Below are 16,921 nucleotides of genomic sequence, written 5' to 3' on the forward strand. Positions count from 1 at the left end.
AAAGTGTTGAGTGTGGGTTTTATGCTCTGGTATCTGTCTTTGCAACTGTACTTCACTGGGATTCAGAGGCTGTGCCACTGTTGTTGAGTGCTTATGCTTCTGGAAGCGCTGAGGCTGTGCACTGCTCCGACAGCTGTCGTCTCTGCCAGTTTCGCTCCGCTAATATGATGAACTGAGACCGAGGCTTGGGCCTACTCCAGGTGATCTGGGGAGTGGATCTAAGGACTTGTTCTGGTTCGGAATGCTGTCGTTTACTTCTGTTGTTTGCATGATGAGTTTGTTTGTGTGTGTTCTTCCCTCTTACTCAGAGCAGTGGTTAGTGGCTGCCTGTTAGCAAACAAATCTCAAGATGTATAATTTATGCAGCCCTGATAATACATGTTATTTGAATCTTTGAATATTGAGGGTCAGTGTCCACCTCTGAGAATCTGTCTGCACACAGCCGTTCCTCGGTGAAAATGAGCACATATGATCCAGCACGAGGGCGTACCTGAAACGCTGTTCTCTAGTGAGGGTCAGTGCCATTGCACGTGTACCCAGTGAGAGTCGGTGTCTGTGTAATCGTTCCCCAGTGAGAGTCAGTGTCTGTGTAAACATTCCCCAGTGAGAGTCAGTGTCTGTGTAATCTTTCCCCAGTGAGAATCGGTGTCTGTGTAATCTTTCCCCAGTGAGAATCGGTGTCTGTGTAATCGTTCCCCAGTGAGAGTCGGTGTCTGTGTAATCTTTCCCCGGTGAGAGTCGGTGTCTGTGTAATCGTTCCCCGGTGAGAGTCGGTGTCTGTGTAATCGTTCCCCGGTGAGAGTCGGTGTCTGTGTAATCGTTCCCCGGTGAGAGTCGGTGTCTGTGTAATCGTTCCCCGGTGAGAGTCGGTGTCTGTGTAAACGTTCCCCGGTGAGAGTCGGTGTCTGTGTAATCGTTCCCCGGTGAGAGTCGGTGTCTGTGTAATCGTTCCCCGGTGAGAGTCGGTGTCTGTGTAAACGTTCCCCGGTGAGAGTCGGTGTCTGTGTAATCGTTCCCCGGTGAGAGTCGGTGTCTGTGTAATCGTTCCCCGGTGAGAGTCAGTGTCTGTGTAAACATTCCCTAGTGAGAGTCGGTGTCTGTGTAATCTTTCCCCAGTGAGAATCGGTGTCTGTGTAATCGTTCCCCAGTGAGAGTCGGTGTCTGTGTAATCTTTCCCCGGTGAGAGTCGGTGTCTGTGTAATCGTTCCCCAGTGAGAGTCAGTGTCTGTGTAATCGTTCCCCGGTGAGAGTCGGTGTCTGTGTAATCGTTCCCCGGTGAGAGTCGGTGTCTGTGTAATCGTTCCCCGGTGAGAGTCGGTGTCTGTGTAAACGTTCCCCGGTGAGAGTCGGTGTCTGTGTAATCGTTCCCCGGTGAGAGTCGGTGTCTGTGTAATCGTTCCCCGGTGAGAGTCGGTGTCTGTGTGATCGTTCCCCGGTGAGAGTCGGTGTCTGTGTGATCGTTCCCCGGTGAGAGTCGGTGTCTGTGTGATCGTTCCCCGGTGAGAGTCGGTGTCTGTGTAAACGTTCCCCGGTGAGAGTCGGTGTCTGTGTGATCGTTCCCCGGTGAGAGTCGGTGTCTGTGTGATCGTTCCCCGGTGAGAGTCGGTGTCTGTGTGATCGTTCCCCGGTGAGAGTCGGTGTCTGTGTGATCGTTCCCCGGTGAGAGTCGGTGTCTGTGTGATCGTTCCCCGGTGAGAGTCGGTGTCTGTGTGATCGTTCCCCGGTGAGAGTCAGTGTCTGTGTAATTGTTCCCCAGTGAGAGTCAGTGCCTCTGGCGCTGCGCACCAGTGGAACTTAGAGTTCCCTAGTGGGAGCCACTGACTGTGGGACTGTCACTGATTCGTTGCTGAAGAGCTACATAGGTGTTAGATTCTCACTGGCTTAGTTACACAAACATTGACCCCTCTCCCCCCCCCCCCACAGGCAAACAGTTCTACAGGTGCTGACTGGCTTTAAGGAGCAATTGAGTAACACTGAGTCTCCCTGGAGAACAGTTAAATAAATAATTGCTCCCACTCAGGAATTACTTGCAGTCTCTGAGTCTCACTTCTGAACAATTATGCAGTGGAGGATCAGTATCTGAGCAACTGTAACAGTTAGTGCCTGAGTAATTGTTTGCCAGAATCAATGCCCATACAACAATCACCCACGGGAGTCACTGTCTGTGCCTCTCTCCCAGTGGGTGTTACTGTCTCTGCCACTGTTCCTAGTGGATGTTACTGTCTCTGCCACTGTTCCCAGTGGGCGTTACTGTCTCTGGCACTGTTCCCAGTGGATGTTACAGTCTGTCACTGTTCCCAGTGGGTGTTACTATCTCTGCCACTGTTCACAGTGGGTATTACTGTCTTTGCCACTGTTCCCAGTGGACATTACTGGCTGTGCCCCTGCTCCCAGTGGACGTTACAGTCTGTCACTGTTCCCAGTGGGTGTTACTGTCTCTGGTGCTGTTCCCAGTGGACATTACAGTCTGTGTTACTGTTCCCAGTGGGTGTTACTGTCTCTGCTACTGATCCCAGTGGACTGCGACACTAATTCCAGATGGGTGTTACTGTCCATGCCGCTGATCCCAGTGGATGTTACAGTCTGTGGCACTGAACCCAGTGGACATTACTGCCTCTGCTATTGTTCCCAGTGGTTGTTAATGTTTGCTTTACTTGCTTGTTTTACCAATCAGTGGGCGTCAAACTTTGCCCATGAGAATCACCCTGGTGAAGCTGAATTCTTGTATACACCAGTGCTTGTGTGTGTGTGGTGATCTGCACTGACGTGTAAGTGCACTTGTATCCCAGCGGAGGCCAGTGGCTCTGTAAGTGTTCACCTGTGACAAGCTGTGTCTGCGCAACTGTTCGACAACGAAAGCCGTCTGTTCATTTAGATCTCTGACAGCCAGTCCCTGTGCTCTGAGTCTGAAATCGCAGACAAGTTGTTGCTTGCAGAAATCCCTGTCAGTACCTGTGCACCTGTTCCCTGGTGGGAGTGAATGCCTGTGCAGCTGCACCCAGTTTGAAGTCTGTGTTCGCGAGAGAACCAGTTGCTTTAAATGTTGTGTAGTAGACGGGGGTCTCCTAAAGTATGAACATTTCTTTCTGGGGCTCACCTCAGCACCTGCAGACTCCAGGTGTTACAAAGCGATAGAACAGTTGAAAAGGTCTGCCAGAGATTAATACAACTGATTCGTAAAACGGTTAATATGATAGAGAGAAACTCACTCGGGCCAGTGCTTTTTGTAGCCTTTGTTATGTTTCAAGGTGATTCTGTGCTTTGTTGTACTAGCACACAAAAACATATATGTCACTGTATACAACTCTCAAGATTCATTTCCTTGCAGGCAAACTCAGTAAATCCACAAACATGAGGAAATCTGCAGATGCTGGAAATTCAAGCAACACACATCAAAGTTGCTGGTGAATGCAGCAGGCCAGACAGCATCTCTAGGAAGAGGTACAGTCAACGTTTCGGGCCGAGACCCTTCGTCAGGACTAACTGAAAGAAGAGCTAGTAAGAGATTTGAAAGTGGGAGGGGGAGGGGGAGATCCAAAATGATAGGAGAAGACAGGAGGGGGAGGGATGGAGCCAAGAGCTGGACAGGTGATTGGCAAAAGGGATATGAGAGGATCATGGGACAGGAGGCCCAGGGAGAAGGAAAGGTGGGGGGACCCAGAGGATGGGCAAGGGGTATAGTCAGAGGGACAGAGGGAGAAAAAGAAGAGTGAGAGAAAGAAAGTGTGTATAAAAATAAATAACGGTTGGGGTACGAGGGGGAGGTGGGACATTAGCGGAAGTTAGAGAAGTCAACGTACCTCTTCCTAGAGATGCTGCCTGGCCTGCTGTGTTCACCAGCAACTTTGATGTGTGTTGCTTCAGTAAATCCACAATAGAATTAGAACCATAATAGAATCAGTGAAAGACTGTACCAACTTGGGAGTTTAACCAGTGTGCAAGTGATAACAAACCATGCAAATACAAAAAGAAGGAATTGGAGTTAAACCACATTGTGTCTGTACAAAGACAGAGTCGTTGCTCTTTGATTAGCCCCTGAGTGGCTGGTGCAGTTATACTGTTCTTGTTCACCCCTGTCATCGTTGAGAACATGAGGTTGAATCGCCTTCTTGAACCAGACCAGTCCCAATGGATTGGTTGGAAATAAAAACATCTGTCTATAAAGATCCAGCCAGGTGAAACCTGTAGGAAATGACATGATTCTTATCTCTTTATCGATTGTTTGAAATGTGATATTTGCCAGGCATTTAGTGAAATGTACATGTGCCATGAAAGGAATGTTGTGTTACATAATTTAATTTTTGCAGCGGTGATGGAGACCTGTCACTTCGAATTACAAATCGATTGTCATTAAAGAAGGTCAGTGCATTGTCAAGAGAATTATCCTGGATGATGTTAGTTCAGTCATCTTTCAGACAATCTCTGTGATAAAGACTCAAAGTACATTTACTATCAAAGAATGTATAAATTATACACCTGGAGATTTGTTTGCTTACAGGCAGCCACAAAGCAAGAAACCTGAAGAACCCAATTTAAAAAACAGAAAGATCATGACCACTGCACTGAGGAGGAGGAGAGCGAGCAAAATCAGCCCGGCCCTCTCCTCTGGTCCTGACACTTGGGCTTTCTAGTCTACCTGGACCGATGTTTAACTTGTCCAAGCACCAGACAGTGCTTCGCTCTAAGACCCAGATCCTGGCGCAGTGACATGTTTGGGCAGCACAGATGGGTCACCAAATCGGCCCCGCACTTGGAGCGATCCAGCCTTGCAACTGGATTAGGCGGATGTGCATCGAAACCCTTCCACATTGACTCCTCTCCACATCCAACAGCGACACCAACTTGGTCTGCGACCACGTCTCGTGCACTTCTTTCATCCGTGTGCCTACCTAAGAGTCTGTTAAATGTCCCTAATGTATCTGCCTCTACCAACACCCCTGGCAGTGCGTTCCATCTATCACTCTCTGTGTAAATAAAAACTTACTTCTGATATCCCCCTCTATACTCATCACCAATTACCTTAAAATCACCTTGAGTGCTAAAGAAGGGTGTTGGCTGGAAACGTCGACTATTAATTTCTGTCTATGTTGCCTGAACTGCTGAGTTCCTCCGGTATTTTGTGTGTGTTACCCTAAAATTAAATTTTTGTGCACTTATTATTGTGCTGTGGGCAAGCTGTACCCATTGTTCTGCTGGATGTGTGCTCTCTCGCGCTGGCTTTGCAGTTTCTTTCTCACTTTTCTCTGTTTGTATACACACTGCAACTGCAGAACGTAGCATAGATTTCCCACTATTCACTCTGTGACTCATCTGTGTCGCTGAGCTGTTGCTGAGGTGGTGGATTGGTTCAGAATGTTGCTGTGCAGAGTTACAATAGACACGAACACAGGAGATTCTGCAGATGCAGGAAATTTAGAGCAACGGACTTAAAATGCTGGAGGAACTCAGCAAGTCAGGCAGCATCTATGAAGAGGAATAAACAGTTGACTGGTGTCTAGAGTTGCCTGGGAGTGACGATTTACTTGCATAACCTGATTTAGAAGTCACATATGGTGGAGCATTGAGAAAGGGAGATCTTTTCTGAATTCTGATCGATCATTGTATGATCTGATGCAAGCACAATTATAGGGATGCAAAGTATAACACTTAATCTTGATCTCTATACATCAACATGTAATAACACTTTTATTTTTATGGTGCTGGTATTTAATGAGTTCTCACCAGAGCTCTTTATTGGTACTTCAGTAAACAGCTCAGATCCATGGCATCCCCACACAAGACAATCTGCAGATACTAGGAATCCAGAGCAATATTAAGAAGTTGAGATAGTATAAATTTGAACTTAACGATGCCTCCTGACAGGTACAACTTGCTCAGGTATATCAAGGGAATCAAGCAATAAGATGTGCATTGGACTCAATGGGTTCTTGCCAGTCTTCCACAGGACTCTTAATTGGCACTTCAATAAACAGCTCAAATCCAAGCAGCCATGGGTATCCATACACCAGATAATCTACGGCTGCTGGAAAACACCAAAAGAACTCAGCAAACCGGGCAGCATCTATGGAAAAGAGTAAACAGTCAACCTTTTGGGCCGAGACCCTTCTTCAGGACTGGTAAAAAAGAGATGAGAAGATGGTAAGAAGGTGGGGGGAGGGGAGGAAGAAGTACAAGGTAGCAGGTGATCAGTGAAACCAGGAAAGGGGGAGGAAGTGATGTAAAGAGCTGAGAAGTCAATTGGTGAAAGAGATACAGGGCTGGAGAAGGGGGAATCTGATAGGAGAGGACAGAAGGCCATGGAAGAAAGAGAAGGGGGAGGAGCACCTGAGAGAGGTGATGGGCAAGTAAGGAGATAATATGAGAGAGGGAAATGGGAACGGGGAATGGTGAGGTGGGGGGCATTACTGGAATTTCGAGAAGTTGATGGCCATGCTATCAGGTTGGAGGCTACCAACCGGACAGAATTTAAGGTGTTGCTCCCCCAACCTGAATGTGGCCTCATCGCGGCAGTAGAGCAATAACTCAGCAGATCAGGTAGCATCTATGGAAAAGAGTAAAAAGTTGACGTTTCAGGCCGAGAACCTTCATCAGGACTTATAACATCGTTTTTATGGTGCTGATATTTATCCAATATTAAGAATGAGTATCCATTCTGCACAGATGGGTAGGATACCGACATCAGTTCTTTCTCTCACTTTTGCTTGTTGCTCCCGGAGGAAAGTGTCTGCATTTGACCAGTCTCTCTCTCCCTGTTGCTAATTGTTGTCGGAGGATGGTGCTGGAGTCCTGGGTCTTGGGCAAGGTTTAATCAATACGGTTTGTGGATTGGACTCTGTAGTTCATGTTATGATGTGGTTCTGGTTTCTAGTTACTACTTTTTAAAATTCCTATTTTGTACAATCTAGACTGGCTCTACGGCTTGCAGACAATGGCCGACAGAGTGCTAAATTAAACTGAACTGAACTAAACAGAACTGAACTAGACTGCAACACACATCAAAGTTGCTGGTGAACGCAGCAGGCCAGGCAGCATCTCTAGGAGGAGGTACAGTCGACGTTTCAGGCCGAGACCCTTCGTCAGGACTAATTGAAGGAAGAGCTAGTAAGAGATTTGAAAGTGGGAGGGGGAGGGGGAGATCCAAAATGATAGGAGAAGACAGGAGGGGGAGGGATGGAGCCAAGAGCTGGACAGGTGATTGGCAAAAGGGATATGAGAGGATCATGGGACAGGAGGCCCAGGGAGAAGGAAAAGGGGGGGGGGGAACCAGAGGATGGGCAAGGGGTATAGTCAGAGGGACAGAGGGAGAAAAAGGAGAGTGAGAGAAAGAATGTGTGTATATAAATAACGGATGGGGTACGAGGGGGAGGTGGGGCATTAGCGGAAGTTAGAGAAGTAAGTGTTCATGCCATCAGGTTGGAGGCTACCCAGACAGAATATAACTAGACTGTTTCAATTTCTTTGTTGTTTGATGGTTTATGTTATGTATTTTTCACTTTTTTTTCGCTGTTTGTATGCTTTGTTCTTTCTTTTTGCACGTTGGGGGTTTGATGTTTTTATTTGAACAAGTTCACAGTGTTTCTTTATGTTGTGACTGTCTGGGGAAGACGAATCTCAGGATTGTATATTGCACGCATACTTTGATAATAAATGTACTTTGGATCTTTGCATCATGTGAAGGTTACGAAAGCAAATGACCAGTGCAGTTGTGCCACTAAAGACTACTCATCTGCGTGACGCAGTCATAGAAGAATTCAAACATTGAAGAGGTCATCTGGTCCATCATTCATAGACCAGTCTATTCAATGCTATTCCCCTACTTTTTTCTTGTATCTGCAAATTATATTGGACAACAAATCTTTTGTGTTTTTTTGTGGAATTGTTCCTCAGAATTTGTTTAGTTTATTATAGACCACTTGAAGCTGAACACAAATATAACTTCAGACTACTTGTATCATGTAGGAATTTAGAGAAACAAGAATTTAACTTTTATTGAACATAATGCATTTAACTGCATAATGGTGCTGATGCTTTGCAGTAGTTCAACTAAGCTAAAAATGTTTTGTTTATGATTTTCATTGGTACTCAGTGTCTGAGGGTTATAACTTAAGTGTCCAACAATAATCAGTCGGTATTGATGGATTCCAATTGCCCTGATACCATTTCCCATGGTTGCAACTTCCTGATGAAACCTTTCACCATGCTCGTCACTGACTGCACCAAGATTTGCAGGGAAGAAGTCTAAATGGGAAAGCAGAAAATGAATCTTTAGTGACATGTTGCACTACATAGTTTTGTATGCTTGAAGCATGTTGTCAACCAGCTGCATGTAGTTTTGTGCTCTGTAATTGCCAAGGAAAGTTTTAACAACATCCTAGAAGTCCTTCGAATTGCGTGTCATTGATGACCTGCTTGATTTTTGTGCACCAACAAAAATGCCTTCCTTAATCTTGGCATCAGTTATTCTGACTTAAGTAATGTATTGAAATAAAAAAATAGTCAAATTCAAAAAAAATAGTGCATGATAGGGAAAGTTCATGGCGATTTTCAGGATCAGCAGCCCAAAATCCATAAGATACACCCTAAGTATTCAGGAAACAAAATCTTTGTTGTCCAGAGTTATTTACCGGACAACTACGTACTTGAAAGCTTCTTTGCTTCCTTTACCACCCTGATACAGGCAGTATTTCCCTGAGCATGATCACATGGTAGAAATAACGTTTCCCCTCTGTATTTCTTGAATCTTTGTCCCTAGGTTCCTGAACAAATGGGAACAACTTCTTTCTGAAGTATCATACAGCAAGAAATACTCTTTTCTGAAGAATAAATAGAAGCTTGCAAACTGCACATTCCCTCTTGATTGAGTAGCAGGAAATTATGGATGGCAATTTCTGGATTCCATATTTTAGCCATGGCAATGTGCACTGAATCAGCCATGTCATTTTTTTTTGGTACATTGATGAAGAATAGGCAGTTTAACCATCATCACAACCACAAAATCAAGGCTGTTGAGTCATCTTCCTTATTCTGTTATCTGTCAAAGCCAGAATTAATAACTGGTACATGTTGACTGATAAATATTCTCTCACATTACTTGATAATTTTTTCTCAGAACATTGATGTTGGCCAGTATGTTAGCAGTTAGCGTAACGGTATCACAGCACCAGCGACCCGGGTTCTATTCCACTGCTGTGTGTGGCGAGTTTGTACGGTCTTCCTACGTTTGGCTGTGTGTTCGGTTTCCTCGTATGTTCCAGAGATGTACAGGTTAGAATCATAAAGTACAACAGCTACAGAAACAGGTCCTTCAGCCCAATTAATTCGTGCCGAACTGTTATTTTGCCTAGTCCTATCGACCTGCATCTGGGCCATAGACCTCTGTACCTATCCACGTAGTTAACCAAACTTCTCTTCAAAGTTGCAAACAGATCCGCATTCAGTGCTTTTGCTGGCAGCTTGTTCCACACTCATACATCTCTCTGAGTGAGGCTCCTCTTAAATATTTCACCTTTCATCCTTAACCCCTGACTTCTAGTTCTGGTCTCATCCAATCTCAGTGGAAGAAACATGCTTGCATTTCCCTATCCATACCTCTCATAACTTGTATAACACCATCAAATCCCAATGCTCTACTGTCAGTCCTATTCTGATTTGACCTCCCCAAGTGCAACTCCTCACACTTGTCAGCATTAAATTCCACCTGCCATTTCTCAGCCCACTTTTCAAGCTGGTCCAGATTGTGCTGTAAACTGTGATAACTTTTTTTGCTGTCCACTATGTCTCGCTCCAGTCCTGGTGTCATCTGCAACTTTGCTGCTCCAGTTTTCCATATTGTCATCTGACTCATTAATACAGATGACAAACAACAAGGGATCGGTCACATGGTTGTAATTAGTCAGTCTGGCCTCTTTGGATTGGAAGGTCCCATTATTCTGTTGTATCGCTAAATAAATAAATAATAAATTAGTGTGACAATGGATTTTGTTAATTACGGAGTCCACTGCCAATGGCATGGAAAATGTTTACTTTTTTATTCCTCTGTTGTTATTAAAATTTGGGATAATATAGAGTCATAGAAAAGTACAGTTCAGAAACAGGCCCTTCAGCCCATCTAGTCCACGCTGAAACATTTAAACTGCCTTCTCCCATCGACCTTTATATTATGTGTACATCTATTAGCAGGGAAAAGTTTACCGCGGAATTCTCTCTATTTCTGTGGTATCTATAAAGACTTTACAGCATACCTTCTACAGTACATTGTATATCTTTATATTTGTGTGATGTGAAAGGTCTTGGTCAATGTTTCAGAGAGATTTTGCAGATTGCCAAAGGTATGGCAGTAACCTCAACGTTGTGATTTGCTCCTGCAGCTCTATTGCAATGGCCGTGACTCATCTTCTGTCACACTGTCGTGTGATCAAAGTCACACCGAGAACCACCAGAAGGTGTTGGAGCAGCAGTTGCCCCTTGTGAGAAAGATTGAAGCCATGAAGATACTAGAAACTAAAAAGATTGGCAGGATTCAAGATCACGACAAGGACCACGTACGACCGATTGGTGCTGTTTCTGATCAGAAGAGAAAAGTCGTTTCTTCCAATATTGATGTCCCTCGTGCAAGGTAGGAGAATTATCCTTTTAAAATAAGAAAATGTGAAATACTAGACCCTTTTGTCACAGTAAAATTTATTTTTATAGTTAAAAACAGAAAATGATGGAAACACTCTACATCTGCAGAGAAAGGGAAACGTAATGTTTATTTGGTGTGCTTCTAAAATCCAGGTCTAAAATCAGCACAGTCCATCATGGTTAATTGGAGCAGCTGCTTATTAAGGCCGACTAATCAAGAAGATAGCCAGAATGCCTTTTGTTTATTTGGGACACTATTGTCGTTTAATTGGGACAGAAGACCATTGCCAAACAGCTTCTAAACTAGTGTCAGTCGCTGCCCTTTTGTGGCTGTTAGACACTACACCATACATAGAACAGACAGTTTTAAAATAGCGTAAGTTGTTTGTGTTTGTGATCAAAAAGTAGTGATTTTTGTCGCTGATAGTTGTCAAGAAATAAGCAGCAAGGCAATTCAGAACTGTTTTGCTCAGTGCAGTTTCATGCAATCAGGCTTGAAGATGCCAGAAATGGCTGGGAGTGAAAATGAAACTATTTCACTACTTCAGCAAGTTAGGAATTACGAAGAATTTGAAGGTATCGACAATAATCCTAAATAGTACAATGAAAATGAAGATTTGAAGGATGCAATTGTCAAAAGTATTGTATGAAGGTAGTCCATTATCTACACTAGGTGTCTATACTGATTTTATTTATTTACAGTCAATTAAAAGAACACAGCAGCGTATGCTTTATGAATTCCTCTATTAATAACTGTTAGAAACTAATATACAGTTTTATACAACTGTAGTAGTGTTGGTAATGTTCTAGTTCATTCTGTATTTCATCTAAATACATAATTTGGTACTCAGTTAAATGGTAGATTGTCTTTTTATACCTTTTTCACCAGTTCCATGAAACTTCAGCTAATTGAGGCAGCTGCTTAATTGGTCTATAATGTACTGGTCCCGATGTGTCCCAATTAACCAGGCTTTTAATATTTAGATATTAAAACATTATAAGAAAATACTCTTAAGTATCTGTTTCTGTGGAAAATTTCCAAAAGAAAATGGCATGAATCTTTTTATAATATTTTGAGCAAAATATGTGACAACAGTGCACTTTCTCAATAATCTCCTGCTTACGATTATGAAGCAAAGACAGAGGCCTAACACAAACCAATGACTCAGCTACATTGGATGGATATGTGGAGCATTATTGGGATCAGAAACTGGAGCCAAGCAGAAAATATAATAAATCCAGCAAAACGTTGCCATTCATCTGACACAAGGCCATGGAGATTTACTGCCCCACATAATTTGAAATACCAATTCATTAAAAAAAAGGAACTGTGCGTCGCTTCTGAAGTTTCTCCAGTTAGTGGGCGATTTCCCTCCACACCTCTCTGACATAGCGGGGAGTCGCGTACGAGGCAACTTACAGCAGTGGTTTGCCATTGCCTTCTGCCGGGTGAGTTTCCAAAGAGATCACCTGCTCGTAACCCAGCATGGATCGAAAGCGTGCAGGGGAGCCGGCTGGATTCGAACTCAGGACCTTTCGTCCTGAAGTCCGACACTGATGCCACTACGCCACCAGCTGGGTCATACCAATTCATAAAACTATGAAATGCTGACCCTGTTGATTGGGGGAGAAAAAAAATGGCAGATTCCCCAAAAAGCGTATGTCTGAAAATGGCATGACCCTGCATCTCTGACCTATTCAATTCAATTTAAGTTTAATTGTCTTTCAACCATGAACACTCATGAATACAGCCAGGGTTACTTTGGGGCCAAGGTACAAAAACGCAGTACCAACAGTCATGAAGTTAAATAATTCAATTGTAATTACAACAACACAGTTGTGTACATTGAGAATATGTAATGATGCTTTGTGACTCATTTTGAAAGTCATGAATTTACATGTACATTAATCAGGAGAGTTATACAAGGGCTGAAAGCAAATATTTTTCACTTTGATTTTTCAATGCATATATTTTGCCTAGTTTGATCTAGAAATTTTACTATTATACTCAGGAAGTTAGTTGTAATAAAAAAACCATTAACAGCATAAAATAAATTTCAGCTATTTTGTTAAAACATGAAAATTGCATATGAAAGAAATTAAATTGTTTATAGGGCACATAAACTTTGGATTTAGAATTGCAGTCAACTTTCCAAATACTGTCTCCCCAGGCAGTCAGGAGCATGCTCACAGATCAAGGATCAAATTTATTTGCCATATACATTTACATGTATTAGGGATTTGCTGTGGTGTGTTGGCACGGTGTGCTACAAAAAGCAATAACTTTCAACAATTCTAAAGATTAAAGGATCATATAAAAATATGTTAGAGGTTTAAGTCTGGATATGTAATAAAATGTGCATAATTACATAAAAACTAGCATGTGTTTACAATATAAATAGCGTGCATAAATGCATGATGGCATGAACATCAATTTCTCGAACTTCCGGTAATTGCTCTCTCCCTCACCATTCCCCATTCCTGTTTCCCTCTCTCAGCTTATCTCCTTACCTGCCCATCACCTCCATCTGATGCTCCCTTTCTTTCATGGTCTTCTGTCCTCTCCTATCAGATTCCCCGTCTCCAGCCCTGTATCTCTTTCACCAATGAACTTCCCAACTCTTTACTTCACCCCTTCTCCCTCTTCCAGTTTCACCCATCACCTACCAGCTTGTACTTCTTCCTCTCCTTCTCCCACCTCTTACTCTGACTTCTCCCCTGCCTTTCCAGTCCCGATGAAGGGTCTGGGCCCAAAATGTTGAATGTTTGCTATTTTCCATAGATGTCGCCTGGCCTGCTGAGTTCCTACAGCATTTTGTTTGTGTTGCTCTGGATTTCCAGCATCTGTGATGGACAATTTTATACTTTCAATAAAAAATTATGATCTGATTAAGGAGTATCACCTCAACTTGTAGGTTTACCAACTGAGGAGATGATTATGCTGTTGATAGTTGGTTTTAAAGATTAGAGCAGTGCTCTTGACACAGAGTTGAAGTGCTTGCTTTCCTTTGATGTGTGCAAGTGGCGTATGTTAAATTCTCACTATTGTGGTTTTACAACTTTGTTGAAGCAGTTAAAATGAATGTGCTTGCACCCAGCTTTTCATTTCAAACATAGGTTTCTGTTTGTCTGTGTTCTAGTTGGTGTGTTTGCACTGCATACAATTGGATTATTATGTGGTATGGAAGTACAGTGATCTTCCAATCACTATGACTTTTTAAGATTTATCTGATCTTTCCTTGGAGAATGTGCAGCCTACAAACCTAGGAGGCATGCCATCTGAGCACCACAGAAGTTTACAGCAATTGGAGATATTTTTATTCAGGACAAAACGTAAAGTTTCTGCTACATTCCCCTAAGCTTGATTCAGCCGGTTAAATGCAGTAGTTGTGCTACCTAGCTGCTAATCTTTGCGCACATCTTTGCTGCTTTTGCATTTTGTTTTAGTGGCATTGGCTGCTGGCTGCTGACGTGCATTTGGTCAGCTGTGGCTAACCTTGGCAGGCAAGCAATCAGATTTCTGCCGCCTTAGTCATATTCATGTTTGGTAAAGCAATGGTGTAACATCAAATAAAATTAGAAAATGATAATCCAGAGGAGGTCTGGCAGCATCTTGGGACAGAGAAACAATTTGTGTTTCAAGTTAAATCAGCCTTCTTCTGAACATTTTTTTTGTCCTTTAATTGCCATTACATCAGCTCTTTGGCAGTGACTATTTTAGCTATAATACATCAAAGATCAGTTTTATTCACCGTATGTATTAGAAGTTTGCTGTGCTGGTTGTCACAACATGCATCAAAAAACAACATTCAACAATTATAAAGAAAAAAGATTTTAATCAAAATTAAGTTAGAACTACAGATTGGGAATTAACGGCGCATAAATACATACATGGAAAAGGCAGCTTTCTTGGTGAGTAGTGTCCACAATGATTTTTTTTTCTTGCCCATTTCATTATCTGGGCCATATACAAGTCCTGCAGTTCTGCTGTCCTGACAGTTTTCATTATTGTTTACATCACAACACACTGGATTCCAGTTAATTGGGCCATTGGTTAATCTGGGCAGCTGCTTATCTGGAACAACTCTTAAGGAACAAATACTAATTGAGAAAAGAGCCGGGATTCCCTTCGTTCACTTGGGCACTATGCCACTTAATTGGGATGGGATGGGAGACTGTTGTCATACAGTTTCTAACCAGCATCAGTTACATGCGCTTCTATGGCTGTTAGACACCACACTATGTTTAGAGAGAAAAGTTTTCACATGGTGTTAGTTGTGAGTTCTTGTGTTATGTTACCCATTTGGGCCAATGGACGCTCACTCAAAAAGCAGTGATTTATTTTTTGATAATTGTATGCCAGGGAATTTATTGTTGGATTACACCACCACTTCATGCAGGAAGGCAATGACAGCCGTCCATTATCAGCACTAGGTGGTTGCAATGATTTTGTTCATTTACATCAGTCAAAAGAACACAGCAATGTACACTGGATGGATTCATCTATCGATAACTACACTCATTCTATTTCTGGTATTCCCACAACCAATGGTCTCACTTTAAGGACTCTTTATCTTGTTATTTCATGCTGTTGTTATTTATTGCCATTTATTTGTATTTGCATTTGCACAGTTTGTTCCTCATTGACGCAGGCATGAGGAAATCTGCAGATGCTGGAAATTCAAGCAAGACACACAAAAAACGCTGGTGAACGCAGCAGGCCAGGCAGCATCTATAGGAAGAGGTACAGTCGACGTTTCGGGCCGGGACCCTTCGTCAGGACTGACTGAAAGAAGAGATAGTAAGAGATTTGATCTCTTCTTTCAGTTAGTCCTGACGAAGGGTCCCGACCCGAAACGTCGACTGTACCTCTTCCTATAGATGCTGTCTGGCCTGCTGCATTCACCAGCGTTTTTTGTGCGTGTTGCTTGTTCTTCATTGATCCTGTTTACAGCTGTTGTTCCATAGATTCACTCAGTATGCCCACAGGAGTGACTCTAATAATAGATTTTACATTGCACTTTGAACTATTTAGGAACTAATACATATTTTTATAGTACTGTAATAGTATTGGTAGTGTTCTAATTTGTGTATTTCATTTAACTGGAATCCACTGTAATTTGAATATAAATAATTCGTTACTCCATTAAATGGTAGTTTGTCTTTTCAGAATTTGAATTTATTTAAATCTTACATCCATCCCACAATGTGAGGGAGTAAAAACCTTTGCGTTATGACTCAGTTACAATGTACAGACATGTGAATTTAAAAGTCTAATGGCTTGGAGGAAGAACCTGCCCCATAGCCTGTTGGTCCTGGCTTTTATGCTGCGTTAGCGTTTGCCGGATGGAAGCAGCTGAAACGGTTACTGGTTGGGGTGACTGGTGTTCCCGATGATCTTCCAGACCTTCTTTCTGCGCCTGCTGCTGTAAATGTCCTCGATGGAGGGAAGTTCACATCTACAGATGCACTGGGCTGTCCATGCCACTGTCTGCAGTGCCCAGCGATCACGGTTGGTGCAGTTCCTGTACCAGGCAGTGATACAGCCAGTCAGGATGCTCTCAATGAGGATTCGGGGGCTCATGCTGAATTTCTTCAGTCGCCTGAGGTGGAAGAGATGCTGTTGTGCATTTTTTGCCTCAAAACCGGTGTCTACAGTCCAGGTGAGAACATTGGTGATGTGTGTACCGAGGAATTTGAAGCTACTCACCCTCTCAGCTGCAGACCCATTGATGTTGATTGGGCCGAGCCTGTCTCCATTCCTCCTGTAATCCACGATCAGATCTTTTGTTTTTTGGACATTGAGGGAGAGGTTGTTATCCTGGCACCACTGTGTCAGGGTGTAAACCTCTCCTCTGTAGGCGGTTTTATCACTGCTAATTAGGGCAGCTGCTTAATTGGGCCAAAATATACTTTTTGTGTTTTTTTTATTTTCTTCATAACTATGTTGAGATGCTACAGGATAGTACAATGCTCCTCTTGCGGGATGTGGGAAGGCAGGGAGACCTCCAGTAGCCCTGACCACTGCAACTGCGAGAAGTGCACCCAGCTGCAGCTTCTAACAAACTGCGTTAAGGAGTTGGAGCTGGAACTGGATGAACTCTGGATCATTCAGGAGGCTGAGGGGGTGATAGATAGGGCACATAGAGAGGTAGTTACAGACAAGGTGCAGGACACAGGAAACTGGGTGACAGTCAGAAAGGGGAAAGGGGATTAAAGAGCCAGTGCAGAGTACCCCATGGCCATCCCTCCTCAGCAACAGGTGTATCACTTTGGATACTGTGGGGAGATGACCTAA

The 16,921-nt window shown here is 43.2% G+C and overlaps 1 protein-coding gene across 1 annotated transcript in view; it reads left to right on the forward strand.

The window, feature by feature from the left end:
• Positions 1-16,921, forward strand: part of znf704 (zinc finger protein 704) — a 212,388-nt gene that overhangs the window by 21,940 nt on the left and 173,527 nt on the right. Inside the window, exon 2 of the mRNA XM_072253050.1 lies at positions 10,368-10,615. Within this exon, the coding sequence (XP_072109151.1) occupies positions 10,368-10,615 (248 nt within the window). The remainder of the gene's footprint in view (positions 1-10,367; positions 10,616-16,921) is intronic.

The sequence above is a fragment of the Mobula birostris genome, chromosome 1 (genome assembly GCF_030028105.1).
Source record: "Mobula birostris isolate sMobBir1 chromosome 1, sMobBir1.hap1, whole genome shotgun sequence".
Lineage (NCBI taxonomy): Eukaryota > Metazoa > Chordata > Chondrichthyes > Myliobatiformes > Myliobatidae > Mobula > Mobula birostris.